This window comes from Eublepharis macularius, chromosome 16, assembly GCF_028583425.1.
Source record: "Eublepharis macularius isolate TG4126 chromosome 16, MPM_Emac_v1.0, whole genome shotgun sequence".
In the NCBI taxonomy this organism is placed as follows: domain Eukaryota; kingdom Metazoa; phylum Chordata; class Lepidosauria; order Squamata; family Eublepharidae; genus Eublepharis; species Eublepharis macularius.
Window position 1 is genome coordinate 47,313,840 of NC_072805.1, and position 26,233 is coordinate 47,340,072.

At 50.8% G+C, this 26,233-nt stretch overlaps 1 protein-coding gene across 1 annotated transcript in view; it reads right to left on the reverse strand.

The window, feature by feature from the left end:
- Positions 1-21,820, reverse strand: part of PIEZO1 (piezo type mechanosensitive ion channel component 1) — a 97,698-nt gene extending 75,878 nt beyond the window's left edge. Inside the window, exon 1 of the mRNA XM_055000215.1 lies at positions 21,632-21,820. Coding sequence (XP_054856190.1) covers positions 21,632-21,695 — 64 coding nt within the window. The 5' untranslated portion in view covers positions 21,696-21,820. The remainder of the gene's footprint in view (positions 1-21,631) is intronic.
- Between the last annotated feature and the right edge of the window lie 4,413 nt (positions 21,821-26,233).

A 26,233-nucleotide genomic window follows, 5' to 3' on the forward strand; every position in this document is an offset into this window, starting at 1 on the left:
TCACACCTGCCCAGTCCAAATCCAAAATAAACAAGAGTCGTGCGAGCCAGAGACACGGAGGACATCACAGGAGACCCACGTTCACTCGTGCTGCGTCCTCTTTGCTCAGCACCCAGTTTTTAAACAACAATTATGGGCGATGCTCTCCTTATCAGTGGCTAGCAACGTTTCGAGTCCAAAGACACATTCGAATAGTTTTGCTTGTCTTGGTTATTTACAGGACTAAGCAGGTAGTATCTTAACGGGGTCTGATGGCTTTTGAACATCCAGTGTTGCACTTGACTTTGGGAGACTTTGCAATAAGGCACTACGGCTTGAGGTTCCACTCACCAACTCAAAGGCTACTAAAATCGTAAGAACTTTCATGGCCTTGAAATCGACCCAATGTGTTCCCTTAGTCTCTCAGGGCTCTCCCTTCTTCCATCTTGTCCTCAAACTAATCCTGACCCCCAAGGCCGCCCAGCGAGCTTCATGGCTGAGTGAGGATTTTATCCTGGCTCTCCCAAACTCCAGTCAAGCACTCTGACCACTGCACTACACTGTCTCTATAGAGGATCAGCAACCGAGTTGCCTTCAGAAATGGATACAGAGCATGCAGCCTGACCCAGAGAGAGAGCTGGGCCCACGGGGGTGTGTGTGTGCATCAGACAGTATGCAGAGAGATCTGGTGGGCAGCCCAGAGGAGCCAATCTTCAAGCAGTATGAATCCAACTGCCAGGAAAGCAGTACAAGACGCACACACTGAGGCAGCTTCCCCCTGGGCCGAAGCTAGTGAGAAGGGACTCCCCGTTCAAGTTCTTGCTGCTGCTGTAGCATAGTGGTTAAGCGTCTGGGCTCCACATCAGCACTCTGCTGGTTTGATTCCCACCACTGCCATGAGCTCAGCAGGTGGTCTTGAGTAAGCCCTCCTCTCAGCCCAGCTCTCCAGCTGTATTGTCAGGATAATAATGCACTATGAGTGCTGCTATGGCATAGGGGTTAAGTGGCTGGACTGCAAATCAGCACTCTCCTAGTTCGAATCCCACTCCTGCCATGAACTCTGTGGGTGGCCTTGGGTAAGCCACTCCTCTCAGCTCCCCAGTTGCATTGTGGGGATAATAATAATACTGACTTTGTTTACCGCTTTGAGGGTGGCACTAATCTGTCCAGAAGGGCAGTATATAAGCACACTATTATTATTATGTTATTATTGCTGAATGGGGACTCCAGTACATCTTCTCGGTGAAGGCTGCTTAGCCCTCCCTCTTCAATTCAACCACCAGATTTACGTTTGAACAATTGGGATCCACAAACAATCGGTGAGACACCTGTATCGCAAAAGAACTATAAGTCTGTTGTCCTTGATTGGTGATGAATTGGAAGCCTTTACATCGAGAAGACGGCTACAATATTCAGAACAGAGGGTCAAGTCTTGAGAAAGCTGCCACAGTTTTAATATCCAAGAAACCTCTGGATGTGCGACTTTGCGCAAGGGGGTGTGCCATCACCTGGATGATGCAGGCTGCGATGTCGGTACAGTGGTAACAATTCTGCCACTAAATGGGCAAGTTGGGACAGAACCAAACCCTCCCACTCTGCCACACAGGACAAGAAGAGGTCAAGCATATTTATCCTGTAACTCAGTAGTGCGGCCGCTTCTGACTGCCAGGAAGGGCCTTTTATAACCCAAACCCCCCCCCCCACCCCGGGCAGCTGCAGTTCAAAATAGATGCCAGCCAGCTAAGGCGGAGAGCTCTGCCAGACACTGCCAAGGGAGGCAACAGACGCGAGGGCTCCCCACAGGAATGCACACAACCCAGTTCCTCTTTGGGGAGCTCTGCCACAGGGCCACTGCAATTTACTGATAAACTATTTGCAGGGCAATCCTAAAGACACTTTCTTGGGAGTAAGACCCAAGGATGGGACCTGTAGGATTGTGAGTAGAGGTGCTGAGGAAGGCTCACGTGACCACAGGCAGAGATTTGGCTGCTGGTCCACCCAAAGAGGACAGCCATCCCACCTGCCAATGGTGGATTAGCCCCTTTTGATTTCCTGCTCTTCATTCCAAAAGTAATTTCCCAAGTCAAATTGTCAGGATTTAGGAATGGGAGCCACCAACTGTTTAGATGGGAAACAGTAATTTCAAACCTCTTTGGAGCAGAAGGGCTGACACTCTTTTGCCCAGCCATCCCTGAGAGCGGACAAGTAGCAGAAGGCTTGTCCCAGGATTCTGGAGCCAACCCAGACATGCTGTCTTGAGGTGGGGGAGAAAACTACTGGACCTCCCAGGACAATTTGTTACTGTGGCTGGCCTCATGCCCCAAGAACCTCAGAACTTAGAATCATAAAGTTGGAAGGGATCTCTAAGGTCATCTAGCCCAACCTCCTGCAAAATGCAAGACATTCCCAAATACCTCCCCCCTCCATACACAGTGACCCTTATTCCATGCCCAGAAGATGGCAAAACTCCATCAGGATCCCTATCAGAAGTGGCCTGGGAAAAATTGCCACCTGACCCCAGGGTGGTGATCAGCCTTACCCTGGTCATGTAAGAAAGGGCCACGAGAACTAAGCCCTGATGTAACCCTTCCTACCCTCCCTCTCATGATCTGACCAGGTTCACAGAATCAGCATTGCTGCCAGCCATCTAGCCTCTGCTTAAAAACCACCAAAGAAGGAGAGCCCACCACCTCCCGAGGAAGCCTGTTCCACTGAGGGACTGCTCTGACTGTCAGGAAGTTCTTCCTAAAGTTTAGCTGAAAACTCTCTTGATTTAATTTCAACCTGTTGGTTCTGGTCCGACGTTCTTGGGCAGCGGAAAACAACTCTGCACCATCCTCTACATGACAGCCCTTCAAGTACTTGAAGAGGGTTATCGTATCACCTCTCAGTCGTCTCCTCTCCAGGCTAAACATACCGTGCTCCTTCAACCTTTCCTCCTAGAACTTGGCCTCCAGACCCCTCACCATCTTTGTTGCCCTCCTCTGGACATGCTCCAGCATGTCTATATACTTATCACCAGGTCTGCCTCAAACTCTGCCCTGCTTCCCAATCTGCAACAAAAGCCCCCTTCCCGATGCAACACAGAAAAATCAGCTGCAGGGCAGAATGCAGCTCCAGGGTGGAGGAATGCAGCTCCAAGTGATGCAGACATGGGAGGCTCCTTGCCAGGGCCTCAGGGCCAAGCCACAACACACACACACACACACACACACACACACAAGCCTACGGGGGACTCCTGTTCTTCTGCAATACAGTGCCCTTCTCTAGCACTGCAAAATTGGTCTGTCTGGCACTTCAATGCATGACGTTTCCCTTCTGCAAAAACTTCAGCCTGGCTGGGTTCCAGAGTGCCACCGGCCCCAGGGCAAAAAACAGGAAAAACAGCACATTGTTTAAGGCACGGGATGCACATGCACATGCAGAGGCGGGGGTGGGGGTGGGGAAGCTACACGCGCAACCCGCGTCTGATCTTGGAGCAGGCTGGGCCCCACAGTGTCACTCAAGCCACAGTTCAGCTGGCCACCTGTCGGGCCAGAAACCTGCCCCCTGACAACTGGACTCCACTTGACCTCCAACAACTGGACTGTTGCCAGACCCAGAATGTCCACAGACAGCATGAGCCCTCCTAATTCCCTTCAGCACAAACAGCACCACACACTCTGTCTGTCTGTCGCAGGCCCCGTCAACACAATCACTGGCTCTCCCTCAGGATTGCACAATTCAGCAAAGTTGGAGAGATGATGAAAACCAAGTTGAGCTATGCAAAGTTCAGCCTGTACAAATCTGGCATGCTTGGGAGGTGAGGGGGCGGAAGGGAAGTAGTATTTCAAAACTGGTCCCAAATCCTGGACAATAAAAACAGCCGGGGCTTGTTACGGCAGCTCCCCAGGATATGAACCACACCAGAGCCACTCCAGCAACTCCTAGAGCCTCTTCCGCCTGAAGAGAAGCGTGGAGCCTTTCTCAAGGGCCAGCTGTGACACTTCCATCCCCCGCCCCGCCCATCAATGCAACCAAATTGCTGCTGTTGCACTGCACGGTCCCTAGCACAGGCTCACCGAGAGTGGGAGGGGGAACACCACAGCCACATCCATTCACAACAGCAGCCCGTGACCCCCACCCTGTGGAACGGCCTGCTGGAGGAGGCCAGGAGAGCCCCCACTCTCCTGGCTTTCCGCAAGCAATGCAAAATGGAATGGTTCAAAAAGGCTTTTTACTCAAATGGGGGGGCTGCATTGTAGGGAGGGGATCTCAGATGATCCGCTAGTGAGTTCGGAACCAGAGACCTCACCACTCTGTTGTATGGGACTCCTGCTAATGCCATGTCTTTGTGAACTTGTATCTATTTACCCTCTGGCATTGTTTATGGAAATGTTCCTGACATTGACTGTACTAATCTCACACTGTGTAATCCACCTTGAGTCTCAGTGAGAAAGGTGGACGATAAATGACATTATTATTAAGAATAATAATAAATAATATTAATAGATGATGATGATGATGATGATGATGATGATGATGATGATGATGATGATGATGATGGGCCTAAAGTGCTCCCTTGCCTTGGTGGAAGTTGTAACCACCAACGATGAGCATGAATTCAAGATGGTTTTCCAAAATGCAGCTCGGAGCATCCTGGCTCAATGATACTTCTTTAAAAGATTTATTACCCACATTCGCTGTTTGGGGAGGCTCAGTTCAGACAGCCCAGCAAACCACAGCTTGTCACAGCATCCAAAGCTGCAAACCGCAGTTAGTGCTTGCCCTCCAAAGCCACAACCCGAAACCAACACCCTTTGCGGAAGTGGGACTCCGAGGAAAAGTGTGAGTTCCAGCAGCCGGCCACGACGATCCCCCGACTATTTGGACCACCGTCTGAACGGAGCAAACGGCTACTAAAGTCAAGGGCCACAAACTCGAAGCTGCTTCTTGGTCCAGCTCATGTATCCGTTGGAGCGCAACTGCGCATCATTCCCACAGCGTTTTGTTTTTTTAAAAAACTGGTTTCTTGGAACACTGACCGACCCACAGCAGACAAAGCAATTAAGCAACCTAGAACTAGGATCAGGTCCGATCACCACCTGTATTTGCACAGCCACTGAACCGTCCTCTGTGCAAACCTGGCCTTCACACCTTCCCTCCTCGTCGTGACTCGTGAGAGCCCAACCCTGAGCTCACTGCTGCAGACAAACCCGCTGGAGGAATCTGGATTCCTGTCTTGCGCAACACACTGCAGTCCAAATTAAACGTGACCCCCTCCCCCGGCCCCTTCTCCACACAAGCAGAAGACACCCTGCGCATACGCCTGTCATTGTCACAGATTACCACACTGCTCGGAAAAAGAAAGCTAAGAGTTAGGAGGAGAACAATGATGAAACTAGCCTTGTTCACACGTTGCAGCGGACACACATGTATCTTGCATGTACATCTGTATGTGTGGAAAAGCCAACCTGCATTCACTTTACAAATGAAACCAGGGACCAGTACCTAGATAAATGTGGGTTTTAAAATCACATGTTCAGCTGCATACATGTTGAATGTAACATGAGAATTATTCAACTCACTATGAAGAAAAATCAAGCATACATTGTACACAGATTACGTATGTGTTTACAGTAAATTGTAAAGTGAAGTCAGAGAGGTACTCAAGAATTCTCAAAGAAGGGGGACAAGGCGGCTAGGGACACCTTAGTTGTGGCCCCTTAAGATCAGGCACGATCACAGTCTCAGTTTTTCTTTCCCTCTCGCACACTGCCCAAGGACAACTGCCCAAGGATTGTGAGCTTTGACAGAAGCCCTGGTCCACATACTCAACTTCACAGGCAAGGAGGATGGCTACCAAGAGCAGGGCCTTCTCTGCTGTGGCCCCTTGGTGACAAAACGCCCTCCTCAGGACCCAGAACCAAACCTAATGCCTTTCCGACACCAAGTTAAAGCCTTCTCACTCAGCACTTTCAGATCGTAGAGTGTTATTTCTTCAGGCATTTGAACGTGGCCTTTAGTCACCGGGCTCATTTATGTTTTTTAGGCGATATTTTGAATCATATTTACCGCCAGTGTTTAGATTAATTTTTACATACTGCATTTTTAGTCCAATTTTTAGACTGTTTGCTTTTAAGGCTTTGTTGTACTTTTGTAGCATCCAGTTCTTGCTGAATGCCGCTTCAGGTTTTTTTTTCTTTCTTTCTTTGAGAGTGCAAAATATAAACATTTTAAACAAAACAATATGGGCAGCTTTAGAGACATGGGATGTTGGGTGGCGTGGAGACATATTCCAAAACACTTTTCTTGAGACCAATTAGTCAGGTCTTGTTCTCACAAACAGTAGCAGAGATGGCGAACGCGTGTCTGTGCAGCCAGTGGGGAATGATCCATCATTTTAAAAAAAGAAGACACACAAACCCCCTTCCTCTAGAGAGTTAGCATGTCCAGTAGAAGGCGAGGCTACAATCCCTATCCCTGACAAATTAGATTTCTACGTTCATGGAAAATAGTGTGTGCAGAGGAACATTCCTACATGCGTACTCCTGTGTGCAGGGTGAATGAACTGCTGTAGCAGAGTGGTTAAGTGGCTGGGTTGCGAATCAGCACTCTACTGGTTCGACTCCCACTCCTGCCATGAGCTCAGCAGGTGGCCTTGGGTTAGCCCCTCCGCTCAGCCCCAGCTCCCCAGCTGGATTGTGGAGATAATAATAACACTAACTTGTTCACCACTCTGGGTGAGGCACTAATCTGTCTAGAAGAGCAGTATATAAGCGCAGTTATTGTTGTTGTTGTTATACGCCATGCTGACTTCCGCATCTGCCATGTGGCCAGCTCTCAGAGGATCTGCGGCTTCAAGGGGGAACTCTGGGAGCCTGGCACTTTGCTCTAGTTCAGATCTACAGGAGGACAAGATGGAAGAAATGCTTGTGCTGCTTCAAGCTGCAGGCACGAGTCGACAGTTTGGACTGTTTCAACTCTTCGTATCTGACGAAGGGAGCTTTGAATCTTGAAAGCTCACACTCCACAAAGTGGGCAGTCACTCCTAAGGGGATTTCTTGGCGGTGGCCTCCAAACTAGGGACCATTTGCCGATGGAATCACCAGGCTCTTGGCTTTCTAAGAGGGCTTTCAATAACTGTTTGTTTAAATAAGCTTTTAATTAAACATCGCCATTTGATTTTATGGCACGCCGTAAAAGTTGCCTTTTCTGCTTATCTTCCCCCTCAGATAGTTTGGGCAGGTGTTTCAAATTGTCCCCTGGCTTCAGTTTTGCTCTCTGCCTTGAGAACAGTAACACTGAAAGATGAGAGAGACATTTTCTCAATAAACCAATGACAGGGAGCAGCGGAAGCGCCCAAAAGGATGAGCTGCGCCATGGGAAGGCCCCGGCCTCTCCTCCACCAGGAGCTCACAAGGTGGGCAGAGGCAAGCCGCCCACTCCCAGCCACTCCCCCCGATCTGGAAGCACGAGAATGACAACCCGGTCCTACTTTGCAGGGCTGTTGCACGGATTACGGCAAGATGTCGGAAGTCGTGTTTTGAATTCTGAAAGCGCTGCACAAATGATCGATATTATTATTATTTCTTATTAATAAGAGGACCCTGGCCACCCAGCCTTGCCAGACGGAGCAGAATATGCTGCACCTGAAATACAGCCTGCAGGGCCTCTGGGCAGGAGCAGGCACACACTCCAGCCTGGCTCCTGGCACAGCCAGCGGTGACCTCGGCCCAACCCTGACGCCCACACCGGCTTAGAGCACCACTGATTCGGCACATGGCAGAGTCACAGAGCACAGGAAGGGTTAAAGTCATGGCTTGGGACTGGCAACGGGACCGAGAGCTGGCTTTATTCTTCAGAAACAGAAGGGGAGAGAGAGAGAGAGAGAGAGAGAGAAGCCACCCAAGGCTGTGGAGTGGCCTGGCTTCAAACCACACAGTCGACTACTCAGCCGTTCATGGATCCCAGGCCATTCTCAATGGGGCGGCATTTGGAGGGAAAGTGATGCCATGAAGTCACCACACAAGATTTCTGCGGATGGAACAGAAAGTCAGGGAAGTGCCACATTTGGGGCAGAGTAAAGCTGGCGGAGGAGGGGAGGAGGAAGGTCAGGTCGGTAGGGACTCCGGCTTCACCTCTGACATGGATCGTCACGCACAAATACACACAGGATGCTGCGTCACAGGGCTGGCTCCTCCCGCAGACCTGGCCAAGAGGAGGGAAGGACCCAGGGCCACACGACAGGCTACCCCCCCCCCTCAGCCAATGCAACCTGCCTATTGGGTACCTTTTTTATCCCAAAGTAGCCATTTTTCAGCAAGGAAATCTGAAAGGGAGATTCCAGTGTGAGAAGCGTGTAGCAGAATTTATCATCTGGCTTGACTGTGTTTGTTTTGGCTCAACTGGGGAAAGGGTTCCTTCTCACAGTACATGTAGTAAATTAGTTTAGCAAAGCTGATGTTTGAACAGTTACCACACTTATATTGAATTTCGCACAGAAATGTCTTGCCCTTTTTATTCTGCCCCCGCCTCCCCCAGCCCTCATGCCTACGTATATACTTATCCAAGGGTACCTCCACCTGCACCTGATCTTCAGTGCCTGCAGCTGCAATAAACTTCTGAATCTTTTTGCTGCTATTGGTTTTGCTTCGACAGCACCCCTCGGGAAGCCTCAGAAATGAGAAGGATCCATTTGACTCTGTCCCACTGGGCTTGCACCAGGCACTGAAGCCAGCCAGAGCTGGCAGAAGCCCCCAGGTGGGTCAACATCCTATCCAGGATCTCCAGAACTCCAAGGTCCAGGAACCGAGCATGCCTGCACCTCCAACAAACTAACACCAGCCCCGGCCCCGACACCAAGCTGGTTCAGGGAATGTATTTTTTCCTAAAATAAGCTACAGGAAGAGCCCAGACTCGCTGAAGCTGGATTCGCCAGAAGAAAGCTTACTAGACAAAATGTCTTGACAGTTTACCAGCAGACAGCACACAAAGCCCTGGGCCTGAAGAGGAGGTGCGTGGCTCTCATTTACCGGCACAAACTCTGCACGATTCTCACAGCAGCTTAAGAGATTTAGAAGGCAGCTGTGCAACAAGCCAGTGACCGACGAGCTCCTTGTTTGGCTGGGCGCCTTGTGAGGAAGAGCAGCGTCAACTAAAGGGAGCATCGGCACGCAGGCTGAGCACGCCTCTGGGATGTTCCCAATCCTGTTCCCTTCCTGGGCTCCCAGAGCCCTAAACTGTGGCAAGTCAGCTGGAAGTTCTGGTAAAGGGCAAGTGCAGAAGAATCACAAGGAAAGGAAAAGCTCTTTGCCCTTTCTGCTCCAATCCCGCCAAACTGGTTGTGCAGAACTGACTCTGTCAATCATGTGGAAAAGAGGGAAGGCAGCAGAAGGCCACACAGCTCCATGCATTGAATGCACAACTGGCACATCAGCGCTCCAAAGCTTCTCTGCCCAGGCATACCCTTCCACGAACAGAAGGAAAAGAAAGCAACTTGAAGAGCCATCTGCTCATCTGGTTCTGGAGTCAAAGAAGCCAGCAACTTGGAGGTTCTGGAAGATCCCATCCCAAAGCCGCATTCCCAGTTTTGCAATCCCCGCACAGTTTCAAAGAACCGTGGACCCAGCAAAGAGCAACCAAGAGCTAAAAAGGTTTTTTGGGTGGATCATAAGGGGCGAGTTTTCACAATGGGAACAACACAAACTCATGACTGAAAGACACAGACTCACAAGAGTCCTGCAAAGCCCGCTTACACAACATCCCCCCAAAGGCACCTCAAAGTTGGGAGTTGCTTGAGTAGACTTCCCTGGGCTGGGAAAGTCACCGGCATCCCAGAGGGGCAGATGCTCTGCTAAATAGCAGGAAATGGTAAAAAGGTGAACAAAGAGGGGAAAGGCACGGCACCTCCAGTGGGGAGTGCGACCACCACAACAACCATGCTGGAAAGGCTCCAGAGAGTTCCCTTAGCAAGCCAGAGCCAAAACCCCACCTCTGGATGCTCTTGGTGAACAAGCTGACGAGAGGATATTTCACAAGCCCAGAGGGCTGGAGGCCGCCCGCACACGAGGCAGCCGGCTTTGCTCCTCCACTCGAAGACCCTCCAATGCGCCTCTCCTCCACTTGCATAGATTGGGACTTTGCAGCTCCTTTCTGCTTCAGCCAGCTGCCACCAACATGCGCTTGATGAAGTGGGCTGCAGCCCCCAAAGAAACGGCAGTCTTTCAGGTGCCACCAAACTCTGCCATCCTGGCTGGAACTCATTGACTGAATACCACAAACAATCCAGTCAGCTTAAATGTTAGACAGGGTCATCTGGATCCATCCCCAGATTTCTGCAATGTTGAGACTCTTGGGGGGTGGGGGGGGTGGGCAGGACCCCTGAATAGGTACAATGCCTCCATATTCAGGCTTAAAGGAGCAGGTCACTTTTTGGTAAGGGAATTGTCCTCTCATGACCATCTCTCCCCCTCCACCATTGCTTTTTTTAGTTAAAAAACATGCTGGGAAATCCAGAACTTCAATATTTCAGGTAGTTTAGCCCCAAGAAGATGGAGCAGCTTGACTTCTGCAGTTCCCCTTTCTGGGTCCCCTCCTTTGACTCCAACTACTCCTTTTCTTGGTTTCCAAGTCACTCTCATTTCCGCTCATGCTTCAGAAGGACTGCTTGGGACAGGGAATGGCGCCAGACGTTTGGGTGCTTTTATTCATTTATTAATTCAAATATTTATATACCCCACCTTAATAATAATAATATTCGATTTATATATCGCCCTTCAGGACAACTTAATGCCTACTCAGAGTGGTTTACAAAGTGTTATTATTACCCCACAACAAAACATCCTGTGAGGTGGATGGGGCTGAGAGAGCTCTGAAAGAGCTGTGACTGGCCCAAGGTCACCCAGCTGGCTTCAAGCGGAGGAGTGGGGAATCGAACCTGGCTCTGCAAATTAGAGTCCTGCCACTCTTAACCACGACACCAAACTGGCTCTCAACCTTTCCTCTTGGCTGAAGGCAGCCTCATGCCCTGTCCTGGGGTTCTGGTGGGACATACTGCAGCGGTCAGTTCTGTAAAGAGTGAGCTGCTTGGAAACTGGGCCGCAAGCACTGGATATGCGGCTACTCTGTGGGGAAAAGGTGGCGCGGGTAGCGGGGGCTCACAGTGCCTGTATTTTTCCCTACCGGGACTAAAAGCAGCGGAGGGGAAAATGTCAACAGATTTTTAAAGCTCAGTCACATGTTGGGGGAATCCAATAATGGTTCCCCCACCTCATGGGGCATTTGGGCCGTAGACCTGGTTTCCCCAAAGAAAGTGGCCACCCTCTGTCAGGGCTGTACCATTTCAGATTGCAGACAGAGTAGGGTTGCCAGCCTCCAGGTGGTAGCTGGAGATCTCCTGGAATGACAACTGATCTCCAGGCCGCAGAGATGAATTCCCCTGGAGAAAATGGCTGCTTTGAAGGGTGAACTCTATGGCATTCTATCCCACTGAGGCCCCTCCCCTCCTCAAACCCCACCCTCTCTAGGCTCCACCCCCCCAAATGTCCAGGAATTTCCCAACCTGGGTCTGGCAACCTTCTGACAGAGGAGGCCTGCTCCACACCAAAAGGAGGTTTGCTGCACACAGAAACTAGTGGATCAGGGCCACCGCTGGGCCCCACGCCCACTCCCCGACATGCGGGGAGTCTGGGTGAGCCGTTCCCTCCCGGGAGCCCCAACCTGCAGTCAGAAACCGTGGAGGCCTGAAACTGCCAGACTTCCCCCCCCCCTTCTTTTCAAACAGCAATTGTCTTCCTAGTTGTGAAAGCAGCTTGGCACCAACACTGACAGAAAAGCAGACTACAAATCAATGCCAAGAGACACATTCAAGGAGGGATTCTGGGGCGTTTTGGCCTCCACTACACAACAAGGCTGTTGCTTAAAAGCAAGGGCCAGCCCTTCTCACATGGGCCTGAAGTGCAGGCTGGCCACTCCACAGCACAGCATGGGGCAAGGGGGGGCGGGGTTCAGCCTTCCCCTCCCTCTTCCCCAAAAGCACACACCACGGAGCACTTCGCTTGCGACCACGAGACGCACTTCTCAGTCCCGCTGCTGCTTCTTTCCTGGCAGCCCCCCCCCCAAATCTGTTCGGAGGCTGCAACCCGCTTAACTATCCAGATGCTAATTAAAAGGAGGCCAGAGTGCTCTCATTTCCCGCGGGAGAGCAGCCACCCTCCAACCCCAGCCCTTCCCCATGCCAAGCCAGCATAATTCTTAGGGAGAAGAAGAGGAAAAGGACGCGGTCTAGATTTCCGTTTACTGGAAAAAAAATAATAATCACAAAGGCCATTTCACCCACGGCATCCTGTTTTTATGGAAAATTAATCCAATTTTTGGGCTGCAGGCATCCATTAACGGTCCCAGGAGATGGGGGAGCACAAAGAGACCCCAGAACAGGCAGGAGCACAGACTGGGCCACCGGATTTCAGAGCTTGCAAACAGGGGCCTGCCTCAGGAAAGCCAGCAAGGCCCAGGCGGCGGCTTCCTCTGAAGTGAGGCAGGGGCTGCGATGGGGAGACAAGTGCCAAGGGATGGAGACGCCCAGGGTTAAGCCAGAGGCCGCATGTCCCAGGAGGTGAAGCACCACTACGGATCCAGGTTCAAGTTCCTGCTCAGCCAGGCATTCCCAGGCAAATCGCTCTCTTTTGGGTCCCCCCCCCCCACAAACACACCCACTGCAATGGAGGGCTGAAGCTCAGAGGCAGCGGCTTCCCAGCACCACAAGGGAGGTTCATCGCCGAGGCAAGACGTGGATTTGCTGGCTCAGATTTGGCTGCTATACAACACTCAGTTTAAAAAAATTACTCCTCTCACACCCTTGCCTTTCTCCTCAATGGGGACTCAGAGCAGCTTACACGGCTCCCCTCTCCTTCATTTTATCCACACAACAACCCTGTGGTGCAGGTTAGGCTGAGAGTGGCCCACAGTCACCCAGCAGTCTCCACGGCTAGAACAGGGATTTGAACCTGCATGGAGTCCCAGAGCCTCACCCAGCACTCGAAACACTGCACCACACCGGCTCGAGAACGACTATCTTCCTGGGCAAATAAACCCCCAAACCACAGAGTCATGGGAGGTGCCCGGGAAGAGGAGAAAGGGGTGAATGAGGCTTTCCTGACTAATGTCCCCTTTCTTATACCAGGGAAATGAGTCACGAACTGCCATGAGGCTACAGACGGGATTCAGCTATAGGGTGTGGCAGAAGAAGTCCACCAGGCAAAGAAATGCAAAAGCCTTCTTCGGGGATCACTCCCTTGCTGCTGCCACCTCCTGCTCTGTGCTCCTGCCAGAGCACAGAGCTGATGTTCGACATGTGCAGAAGACAGCTCATCTGTTGCTTTGTTTTGCTTTGTTAAGACAGCTGAGAGACAGCAGAATGGCTGCAGAGCTGGGACAAATGGAAACCCATGCGTTGCCACCATCTCCACGGATCACGCCGACAGACTGAATCCCAAGAGGCGAAGAAGCAAATTCATAGAAACCAGCTCAGGATACAGAGAAACCAGCGTGCATCCTGTGTGGCGGTGACGCAAGCGCTTTGCAAGCAGCCACAAGAGGAATGTGCTCTGTGTTAACCCAAAAGCTTGCCCCATCGCATTTGGGATGACTTCACAGCGACACCTCACTTGCTTGCATTGAGTAACCACCACGTTTACACACCTCTGCTTCACCAGGCTGGTCTGGGAGGTGAACAAGAGAGGTGTTCTCCTTCGGGACGGGAGAATGCAGATTACCAGGCTGTGCCAAGATTAACCCACAAGGCAGAGCTCAGAACACAACTGGATAGGACACAATGTGGCAACTGAAGCCAAGGAAGGTGTGAGAAGGTGCAGAAGAGAGTGACAAGAATGATCAGGGGTCTGGAGACAGAGCCCTACGAGGAAAGGCTGAGGGCCTTGGGAATGTTTAGTTTGGAGAAGAGGAGGTTGAGGGGGGGACATGATTGCTCTCTTTAAATATTTGAAAGGCTGTCATTTGGAGGAGGGCAAGGAGCTGTTCCAGTTGGCAGCAGAGGGTAGGACCCAAAGCAATGGACTTACATTACATGCACAAAGGTACCGGCTGTATATTAGGAAGAATTTTTTCATGGTCAGAGTAGTTCAAAGGTGGAATCAGCTGCCTAGGGAGGTGGTGAGCTCCCCCTCACTGGCAGTTTTCAAGAAGAGGCTGGATGGATCTTTGTCAGGGATGCTTTAGGCTGATCCTGCACTGGGCAGGGGGTTGGACTAATGGTCTCTGTATGACCCCTTCCAACTCTGTGACTCTGTGAACAAAGATGCGGGTTAGCCCTTGGAGCACATGAACAATAATTCAGGTGGCAAAATTTTAATGGGCAGATCAATCCAGGAAAGTCTTTACTTTTACTTTACCAAGCATTATTCGTTTTTTCAATCTTGGAGAGATTTTGCTTTTCAGGCTTTGAAACGGCTCAGGTCTTCAAGATATAAGGGGACAGCAGTTGGTAGAGTCAATGGCAGAGTCTCTTCTGCTAGCATTTCATATAATACTGATGGGTCTTGAAATTGTTTGAATTGAAGACGTTTGGTTCTGGAGAAGCAGAGAATTTTTACCTTCCATATCTCGAAATATAATTAAAAGAAGAAAAGGTTTCCTTCAAAGAATGCAGGAGAGCTCTTATTTGCTAAAAGTTCTGTTCTCACTTATAAAAGACACATAGACACACACACCACTTTCCCTTCGGGATTCTAAAAAACGCAGCATCTTTATATATGAAGGTACTTCCAAATTCACTTCTCCACTGAGTGCAAAAAGTCCTAGGCTCAATCTCTGGCATCTCCAACGTTGGTAAGGAGCTTTGAGCTGCTGCCAACCAAAGACCACCCTGAGCTGGTGGTCTAGCTTGGCAGAAGGCAGTCTTGAGTGGTAGGATCTTCGGCACAATTTCAGCAGCTGATCCTCTGGCAGCAGGAGGGACTTGAGAAAGAAGGAAGTGAAACCCCAAAACTCCAGCTTTGCAGGCCAGACGTGTTGCAAGAAAGAGATAGCAAGGAGGGCGGAGGTGAGGCCTAGAGCAAAGAAGGCTGGTGTGCCACCAGACACACACACTCAGCCTGTCTGTCTCATATTCATGCGCAGATACACACACCCCCTTTACAAGGTTAGAAAGTTAACTTGGAGCAGGCTTTGCAGAGCTCAGCTCCAGAACCTTAGCCGAATGCCACAGCTCACATCTGCAACAGGCAAAATATACGTTTTCTTGCAAGCTCTCTCTCCTTTTTCAGTCACCACTGCCAGTCTCTACACATTAGATTTATGGAGAAGAGAGAGGGAGTGCACACGTGGGTGTTCCCAGGGCAGCTGAAGGGCTAGCTCCTCTCCCTTTCAAAGTCAACAGTGGCAAAAAGCGAGCAGTATACACATTAGGGGATGCAGGGAAAGATGTCAGCCACGTGCATCTCTCCGTTTAGGGCTCCTGGGAAGCAAGACAGGAATACCAGAAACGCATCTAATTCCCTTTTAATGCAGCCATGCAAATGGGGGCACAAAGTTACTGGCCTATGTACACATTGACTAGCCTGCTTTGCCACGTGTGAGCCGTCTGTGGCACATCAAGGGCCTTGAAAAAACAAACAAACCTCTGCTTTAGTGGACTAGGGATCCTCTACTGGGGATGGATGGAGGAATTCTCACTTGTTACAGATTAGTAGTTATTTGCAAGTGTGGCTCACACGTGAAACTGGCGTGAAAGCTTGTACCCAAATCAAGGCCTTGCAGGATGACATAACTGCAGACTTGGCGGGGGGAGTGTAATTAAAAATTAAAGCATACAGCCCCCCGGTCAGATCACGATGCATCTGCACACCAGGACTCGGTGCTCTACAGAGCCGCTGGAAAGCCAGAGGTTTATAGGCTGCTGGAGACAGGCTGCGTGAGATCTGAACCCAGCCCTTGTGGCAGGTAGCGTCTAGCACACCAGTTTAGCCAGTGTTCCCGGCAACATCTTCCTTTTAGTATCTGAAAAGCAGCGGGGTGTAAGCCAGATGAATGTGCAGCGGCCTTCGGCGGTACAGTTAAACTTCGCACATCGTGCAGTGAGTCACCGCCAGCAGAGAGACGGGCACCAGTCAGGACAAAGAAACTCAGTGCTGAGTTAAGAAAGAGGAGGGGGGGGACCTATTTTGGCAGTCAAGGAATTAGTCTCGGGGAGGCTGCCTCTTAACCACAGAAAAAGTCCCTCCCGGCTCTTCCGCGATGTGCGAAATCTTTGCCCCAACCTAGCGGTCTGCTGTGACCACAAACGCAACAACGTCATTGCCGTGGAGTAAACTCGTGAAGCCAAATCGGCCAGAGGGGGCAGGGAACAAAACGGGCCCATTAGACATGCTCACCCATCATGTCCAGGCAGCCAAACGGCCTGCACACAGGTGGGCAGCACCGTGGTCTGTGGGCCCTCCCTTCCATCCCCTGGGTGTGCCACACAAATCACAGAGGCACACAGCCACACCTCCGGCTGCAATGGCTTTAGGGCCTTCACCACCTTCCCCAAGGAGGCCGCAGAAGCCTGGCAGCTTGGGATTCCCTCCTGCCTCCCCACACGTGGTCTGACAAGACACTAGGAGACTGTCAGGCCATCCAGCCCCCGGCCTTTGCAAACACACAGTTGTGCACAACAGAAGTTCTCACAGCTCTCGCTCAGAAGTCAAACAGGCGGTCAGCTGCCAAGGGGACATGTCTTCACAGAGCTGGAGCACAACAGTGGGGCATGTTGTGCTGTAGCTGCCCCCGTGTCTAGGGGCTTTGCCAGTCTTCTCAAGCCATTCTCAGACATCTCTCACACAAATCCCCCCCCCCAACACACACACACACACACAGCTGCTGCTCTATTGATTTAGCCTGGCTCATATTCAGATGGTGCGCCCAAGGTGGATTTTCAGGACCACAGGGGTGCAACAATGGTGACGTGTTGTGGTGGGGGGGAGGGTGTAACAAAAATCTCTTCTGAAGCACTAGGCCAGAGAAAACCAACATGCAACCCCCAGAGGCACTTCATCCAGCCCGACTGAGTGAGTGAGTGAGTGAGTGAGTGAGTGAGTGAGTGAGAGAGAGAGAGAGAGAGAGAGAGAGAGAGAGAGAGAGAGAGAGAGAGAGAGAGAGAGAGAGAGAGAGATGCGCCACACTTTAATGTCTTTGGAATTCTGTCTGTAATATATCCAGAGGAGTTAGCCATGTTAGTCTGTAGTAGCAATATAGCAAAAAGTCCAGTAGCACCTTTCAGACTAACCAACTTTATTGTAGCATAAGCTTTCGAAAGCCACAGCTCTCTTTTATTTATTTGTTTTTGTTTGTTTGTTTATATTTTCAATTTAAATTCTGCCCTCCTCGCACAAGCAGGCTTAGGGCGGATTACAGTATGATAAAAAGCATTTACCGTATAAATTATATTAAAACAGTTTAAACAACAATATAAAACATAGCATAAAAACAACATAAAATAGATAGCAGCACTTGGTAACAGGGTTCACCACCTGAACTACCATTTAAAATGTAAAAGAGCTAGATGGTGGATGCATCCGATCAGGAAGGGAACGGATCACAGCTCTCTGACGATCCATCTGACGAAGAGAGCTATGGCTTATGCTACAATAAAGTTGGTTAGTCTTAAAGGTGCTACTGGACTTTTTGCTATTTTGTCTGTAATATGCATATGTTGGTATGTCATGTACACCTTAACTATGAAGCCTTGATTGGCGAGTGGGGCCCAACCTATCAGGGAGCCTGACCAACTCCCAGCCCCATGCCTAGGGTAGTCCCTAAAGTGTGTGCAGCCACTCTAAAGTTTTGCTAGACCAACACAGGAATTTCCAGGAAAATGGAAAGATTTTATAAATATGTAGCTGGAAATTAAGAATAGTCAATATGGACATCGATTAATTACAAAATTAAGATTTTAAACATATTGAATACAAAATGTGACATATGTGACTGAATATAGAATGTATTAGTATATAATTTTAGGTACAAGTAACTAAGGAGTGGGAGAGGACTAATATTACGAAATTTAGCTATGGTATATATCTTGCTTACATTTTTTTACTGTAGCTTAAATCTATTATTCTGCATTTTGTTCAAGATTTTTTCAAATACTTTTTTCTGTTGTGATTTAAAGTTAGTATTTTCAATTTGGTATAAGTGTCTATGCACATTCTATTGTTACTTTTTTCCCTTTCTCAAATACAATTCTAATTCTAAAATAGTTCTGCTTACCCTCCCTTCCCCTGCAAAGTTGTGCCCAGAAGTGAGCCACAGGCCCCTTGAGCCTGCTCGTGCACACCTTAAGCCCTGGTTCATTCACACGCACACACCCAATTCCGAATGAACTCGCTTCAGACCAGGAACGCAGGGTGAGAACGTCGTCTTTGCCCATCAGCAGGGTGTAAACAATGTGCTATCTGCTCCCACGAGTCACAGGGAACAGACACATGCCCCCACCAGTAACCAACTCGGAATGAAGTGCATAAAGAAAAGTGCTGTTTTCAACTAAACTATTCAGCTAACAGCAGAGCAGATCACTTGGGGAGGGCTGGCTGGGGAATCCTGATTTTAGCCTGTAAGTGCAACGCATTTCCAAGGTGCAGACCAGAAAAACGCTCCCTTCCAGCCACAGTGAATGGATTACCCAAAAAACCCAGAGCAAATTAACACTGTACTCAGAGGGACGTCAGCAAGCCCACAGGCAGCCAATGTGAGACAGCAGCTGCCCCTGCCTCTCAGTTCACTGCAAGGCTCCTTCAGTGGAAGGACAATCCCAAGACACAGCCCCCCCTTCACGTCTCCTGCCAGCACCCGCCTCTCTCTTCCCCAAACCAACGGCTGCGGAAGAGTTTACCTTCGCAACCGTCCAGGACGGGCTCAGGGTTTGCTTGTTCATTAAATATTTGTGTAAAACTGGCCAGCTTGATGTATACATGGACTTTCAAACACAGACCTCTGGGGCGAGGTGGGGGGGGGAACGGGATCTCTACGCGAAGACAGCCTGACAGCTCACTGACGCAGGAGGAGCCCGGACAAGAGACCAACCAGCAGCTGGTCCAACAGCAGATGATCCACGCCAAATAACTGTGAACCAAGCAGCAGCCGAAGAAAACTCCTTCGGCACCAATCAGAAGCCTGAGTCCAATGCTAAACCGAACCGTCTTCCCCAAAGGAAAAACAAGGGGCACGAAACCTACACTCTTCAACTAAGCCTCCAGGACACAACATCAGGCCCTCGGCGCTCTTATACAAGGTGCTAGTCAGTGTGACTACTGGCAAAATTAATCTCACAAAATCATATCTGAAAAATGAAGTATCTGAAGACATGAGCTGTGGCTCACAAAAGCTCATATCCTACTACAGATTTTGTTAGTCTTATAGGTGCTACTGGACTATAGCTCTTTTCTACCACAAAAATATTGTTTCCCTTTCAAACAGTCCAGTAGAACCCTGTAAAGGAGAAATGTAAAAGAATTTGTATACTGCAAAATATCAGGCACGATTTTTAAAAAGTCAAAAGTGTTTCCCCCTCCACTCCGAAGTCTGTTTGAGCGAGTTACTTATTTGTATAGCCCCATTAGATAGACCATGTGCAGGGCTTTTTTTCTGGGAAAAGAGGTGGTGGAACTCAGTGGGTTGCCCTTGGAGAAAATGGTCACATGGCTGGTGGCCCCGCCCCGATCTCCAGACAGAGGGGAGTTGAGATTGCCCTCCGCGCCAGGGCAATCTCAACTCCCCTCTGTCTGGAGATCAGGGGGCGGGGCCACCAGCCATGTGACCATTTTCGAGAGGTGCCGGAACTCCGTTCCCCCGCGTTCCCCCTGAAAAAAAGCCCTGACTATGTGTTTCCCAAAGGAACATATTCAACAGGCAGGCCTCTGCCCTAAGGAGTTTACAATCCAGCTAGAGAGCAGCAGAGGAGTCCACAAACATGACAGGCAATTTATTGTGCAAGCTGATACAGTTGTGGTGCGAAACCATTGCTGAAAAGGAACTCTACATCATCCTCTGCCTGGTCATGCATCTCGGGATGGAAGCGAGACCCGCCCTGCAACAAGACTGGAAAATGTTGCAAACTTGTGCAAACTTCTTTTTTTTTTTAGTAGGTGTCAGTAATGCAGAGGGAAGATTATTTCCCAGATCCAGCATCAGACATGGGGAACTGAGAAACACAAATCTCTGTTTTCTTTCACTCTGGCGGTTCTAGGAGAAGAAAGTTATTTCCCTCCTTTGAAGTCTGTTTGCTTTCTCGCACACGGTGGGGAACAAAATGCCCAAACCTGCTGGGTCAGGTTTAATAGCACAATGCTGATTGTGTTTCCAGCCATGCTCTCTCTCTCTCTCTCTCTCTCTCTCTCTCTCTCTCTCTCTCTCTCACACACACACACACACACACACAAAATAGTTTGCTAACACCACAATTCTAAGTCTTATCAGTAGATCTGTGATGCACTGAACAATGGGTGGTGGCATGAAGAAGGCAATGGGAGAGTGGGGGGCAGATTTGGAAGGGCATTGCTGAAGAACAGGGTTTGGAGGGGGGGCTGGCAGAGAGGAAGGGGAACTCATCCCAGCGCATACCATTACCAACTTGCTTTCCCAGCCCAAACAGAACCATTCCAATAGATCAAGATGGGTAGCCGTGTTAGTCTGTCTGTAGCAGTAGAAAAGAGCAAGAGTCCAGTAGCACCTCTAAGGGTAACAAAATTTGTGGTAGGGTACAAGCTTCCGTGAGCCACAGCTCACTTCTTCAGAACAATCCAGCGAAAGGGCAAAGGGAGCGCAAAGAGAGAGACTAGCAAAGGTTCGCTTAAGAGGCCCTCCTCCAAGCGTGGTTCCTCGCCCGCGCCCATCACGGCAGCCCCGTGCGAGGAGGGCGAGTTCCGCACGTGCTGCCAACACTCCCTGGATGGAGTGGGGAGGGGGGCAGGGGAGGCTCTTGCAGGCAAATCTCCGCTTTCCAAGAACTGGGGTGGTATCTCCACCGGGCGCAGCTGCTGCTTCTACACCCACCCATCCGACCAAGGGAGATCTACTCTCGAAACCCTGGAAATCTAGCTGGTCTTTAAGGTGCTCGTGGGCTGAATCTGGCTCTTCTACTACAGACCACCACAGCTCCCCACCTGAAAGTAAATCCACCCAAGGGATCTCAGCCCAATTCGCAGCCAGCCATGAGCGAGGGGTTTGCCTGGAACAGAGAAACCTCTCCAAGGCACCCGCTCTTTCTCCCCTGGAAATAGCTTCAGGTGCGGGTAGCCGAGTTGGTCTGCAGTAAAGGAGCAAGATTCGGGTCCGGTAGCGCCTAGTCGGTATACTCAGCAGCAATTTAGTTATTCCTTAGGGTGCTGCTGGATTCGAATCTCGCTTTCCCACTGGAAAACGCTCCAGGAAAGGGGAAGGAAGCGACGCCCTATCGAGAAATCCAGGATTGGGAGGTGATCCCCTAAAGGTCATCTAGCCCACCCCCGGAGCAGCCACTCCATAAGAAAACAAGCTTCTCAGCCAGCCCGCAACGTCTGGACGCGGGTTCGAGTCTCGCCGCAGCGGCGGACTCCGGGGGAGGCCCGCAAGGCTTTCACGTTCAGAGCCTCGGGCTGTGCAGCGGGACTCCTCGGAGCAAGCGCGCCGGGGCACTTACCGGCCAGCAGCGAGAGCGGCAGCAGCAGCCAGTAGAGGAGCCCGCAGAGCACCCGCCGCTCCATGCCGGCGCCCGCTCGGCGCTCAGGCGCAGGTGGCCAAGGCAGGCGGGGCGCGCGTCGCCGGCGCGCTCATCCCGCGCCCGGGAAGGGGCAGGGCGCAGGGCGGCGGGGGCCGGCCGGGCGGGCGCTTCGGGGACGCCCCTCCTCCGGCAAGCTGGGGCCCCGCGGGGCTGCGGCGTGAGGCCGGGCGGCCGGGCGGCGCGGGAGCTGCGGCAGGCGGGCCGGCGGGCATGGAAAGCGCTCCGCGCGCCCGCCCGGCTCCAGTGGAAAGTCTGATGCGCGGCGGGGCGGGGGGCGGCCGAGGCCAGCCGAGGCAGCCTCTCCCCGGCGGAACTTTCGTGCGCCGCCTCCAGCCCGCCCGCCTGGGAGGGGCCGCGCCCAGCCCGCCAGCGCCGCTCTCCAGGGCCGGCCTCCGGGCGCCGAGGGGCGGCGCTGCTGGCCCGCGGGGGCCCCGGGAGGCGGAGGCCCGGCCTGGCCCAGGGGCCGCCCGGCGCAGTCGCCTCTCCGCGCCGCACGTGTCTGGCTCCGGCCGGGCGGCGCTGCTTTGCGTCCAACTTGCCCGGCTGGCGCTCCTCCGGCTCGCCGGCGTTCCGCAGCCCCGGCCGGGCGCTTCCCCGAGCAGGCAGCACCACCTAGCGCCGCCCCAGCCCCACGACAACGGCCGCCCGCCTCGGCCTCCAGGGAGACGCTGCGCGCCGCTTGGGGAGGCGAGGGAACCTCTGCGCGCGTGCAGAGTGCTGCAGCCGGCGATGGGCGGGGCGCGCGAGTTGGTTGCCTTCGGACGGCGCTCCGCAGCTGCTTTGTCTTCAGAACTCGATCCCGCTTTAAAACTTTACCTTCAGACGCGCACTAATAGCCTGCTTTGTGGATGAATACGCAGCGATCTTTGCGCGTTCATGGAACTCACAGCCACAGGATTTCCCGGTGACTGCTGCTTGAGAAGTCCTTAAAGTTGGATGGATACGAATGCATGGAGGCGAGGTATATGTATGGCCATTAGCCATGGTGTCTAAATGGAACCTCCATGTTCAGAGGCAGTGCTCCTGTGAATTTCAGTTATGCAGGGGAGTGAGCAACTTTGGCCAACATCTCCTGCTGGTAGGACTTCCTAGTCCTACCAGGAGGTAGGACTAGTTGGCCACTTTGAGAAACAATACTGAGGTAGATGGACCTTTGGTCTGATCTAGCAGGGCTCTTGTGTTCTCGCTGTCCTAGGACTATAGCCTGGTGCTCCCTGCATGGACTGACTGACGTACTGATCCAACACATGTGTTAGGATTGACGCAGGGTACCCCAACCCCCTCCTCAGAGACTCTTGAGAGCCCACCATAGAAGCTCGGTTGGGTGGTGGGACAGGAGAAATAAGTCAGATCCTCGCTCTCGCCCTGTTCACACATTACAGCGGCCCCATGTATCTGTTTGTAAGAAAGAGCCAGCCGGTGTTGTCTGTGCAATTGAAACCAGGTATCAGTCACTGGATAAATGTGGGTGTTTGTATCTCACGTTCAGTTGTACACGTGTTGACTGCAACGTGAGAATTACTCAGCGCATACCAAGAACAAGCAAGAATACACCGTAGGCAGATTTATGTGCATCCGCTGTAATTCATGAATAGGGCTTCAGCAAAATGATATTCAGATCATCCAGGTCTTGGGGCAGGGGGACGAAGGCAGTGTCTATTCCTCACTAGAACCCCCCCCCCCCCACTCTGTTCCCCAAGATAGGCCCACCCACAGTTTGAGATCTATGGACTTAACAGGAAACAGGAAGCTTTGGAAATGCTTCACATTCCTTGGCAAGAGGGCTTCTTCCATCCTGAATACACCAAAACATCACTCAATTGTCTCCCTGGATTGCTTATTTCGAGAGTCAACTCAGCTTTTTCTTTGTACAGAAAATAACTGCAGCTACAGCAGGACCAGAACAGATTCCCAAACACCCCACAGTTCTCTTTGCGACTCTCATACTTCCTTTTGAAATGACAGAACAAGAGGGGGTTTTGCCTTAAGGGGAGAGCTTTTGCACAGATGACAAACTGCCTACCCCTATATGGCTCCTGAGCTGCCTCCTTGAAGCTGCTTTCGATATGATGCATTAGCCATGTAATGAATAATGACCTCTCGGCGCATGCATTGCCAACCTGGAATATGCGGCAATTAATTATCATGACTATTAATTATTTATACAGCAGGATCGGTGCTCATGGAGCCTTCCAGTGTCGGAGACAAAAATAAACAGGAGCTTGCAAAGTAAATTACCCAGCAAGAAAAACAACAGAGGGGCCCAAATCAGCTTACACAGTTCCCGTCTCCTCCCTTTTATCCTCACAACAACCCTGTGAGGTACGTTAGGCTGAAAATAGGTGAGTGCCCCAAGGTCACCCAGCGAGCTTCCAGGGAAGAGTGGGATTTGAGCCTCTGTTTCCCAGAGCCTAGTATGACACTCTAACCACTACACCACATAACCCTAGAACTCAGGGGCACTCCGTTAAGATGACGGGCAAAGGATTTGGACAGACAGAAGAGTTTCACACGGTGTAGAATTACTTTATGGAACTGAGTGCTACAAGATGCAGTGGTAGCCATTGGCTTTAAAAAGGACTAAACACATTTTTAGATCTGTTGAAAGCTAAATGGAACTTCATGTTCAGAGGTGATGCACCACTGAATAACAGTGAGGCTGTGGCAAAGTAATGGGCTGTGTGTGTATTGCCTTTGTAGGGATTTCATGGAGGCAACTGATTAACTACTATGGGAAGCAGGATTTATGAAACGTTTCTGCACTATGCATCCAGGGTGCAAGTGTGGGGTGAGTTGCATGTTGCCCCAGAAAGATGTCTTTCAAAGGCTCCCCACTCCGTGCAAACAAGCTGTGTCCCCCCACCCTCCATGGCCACTTGCTTGAGTCACAAATCTGCAAGTAGCATGTACAGCAGCAGCTATGTGCCAAGCGTCTCTCGGATGGGACAGCCAGAAAGGCCGGCTCTTTGATGAACTGGGCTCCTTCCAAACTTGCCTCCGCAATTCCAATGCAAGCAGCAAAAGTTAATCCTGTCAGCAGGAGAAATCACCTTTGCGTGCATTGGCCTGTCTGCTGGCCAAGAGTCAGGTTCAATGAGAGCGTCTGTCAGGAGGATTTCGATAGGCATCGATCTCAGAAATGAATTCCAGTGGATTCATTATAACCTCAGGCTTGAAGATTCTTCCCTGGGCAATTCTGGCCTGCTTGCTTCAGAGTCCAGGGGCAGGCCTGCTACTGGCGTGGTGCCGCTGCACAACGGCCAAGTGGAAACCAGGCGTAAAGTATAGCAGAACAGTTCCCCCTCTCTCCTATTTGCCTACAGCAAACATGGTAGCCCAGTGGCTAAGAAAACACGCTGTAGTATAGGAGGACCATGGTTGGATCGCTTATTTATTGTTTGCCTTTCTCACAGAGATTCAAGCCATATCACACAGTGTGAATCCATATTGGCAGTTTCAAGGACGTTTCAATAAACAATGTAATAAGATATATAAGTTGCAAATTTACAAAGCTTTAAACTAGCAAGAATCTAATACAGAGTTGAAGAAATGCTTAAACAGGGCATAAACATTTCTAAGACTGGCCTCTTCAGCAGCATATATATTATCCAGTAGGGTCATACTTACAGCAACACCCAGTGCATAGCAGTAGAGTCTATAGCCCCTACCACTTTACTTTTGCAGGTCTTTAAGACCTGCCTGTCTTCTGGCCAAGAGTCAGGTTCAGTAAGAGCGTCTGTCAGAATTTCAACAGGCATCGATCTCAGACCTGTTCCTGCGACAACTTTCCTTGGGCAAGATGCTTTGCTTCATCCTTCCAGCTGCAATATGGGGCTAATACAGGCCCACCTTGCAGGACTCTTGTCAAGTGTTTTCGAGCTTTTAGAAAGGGGTTGCAGGCACTGACTAGTCTCTTGGCGGGGGTGGGGGGGAGTCACTTGCCATAAGAACATGAGAAGAGGTGAATCAGGCAAACTGTCCATCTAGTGCAGCATCTGTTTCACACAGCCACCAAGCAGTTCCCCAGGAGGGCTAATAAACATAGAGGCTTCAGCAGCCCTGGCAGGAGGAGAAAGAGTCTGTCCTGAAGTCAGCAAAGACCTCCCCCCCCCCCCCAGGTCAGCAATGGTCCACTCTGGGGTGGGGTGGTGAGTGCAGGTTCCATGCTCCCTTCAGCCCCTCTAAGGTTGCCAACTTCCAGGTGCTATTATAGAAACATAAAACCCAATGACAGCCCAACTAATAACAATTTTGAATAAAGTACCAATTTTAACTATGTCTCTGAACAATATACATGAACTATACTTTTATCAAACATTCATGAAAAGTGTGAGATTCTCAAAAGGTACATTAGCAAAATACGTTTTTAAGGCTGCATGAATAAAGGCTGCCTTGTGCTGACAGTAGCTGTCCCTCTTTTCCTTTAACCTCCTAGTGGGGCCCGGGGAAGTCCCAGAATTACAACTAATCGCCAGACTAAAAAAGTAAGTTGCCCTGCAGAAAATGGCTGCTTTGGACCGT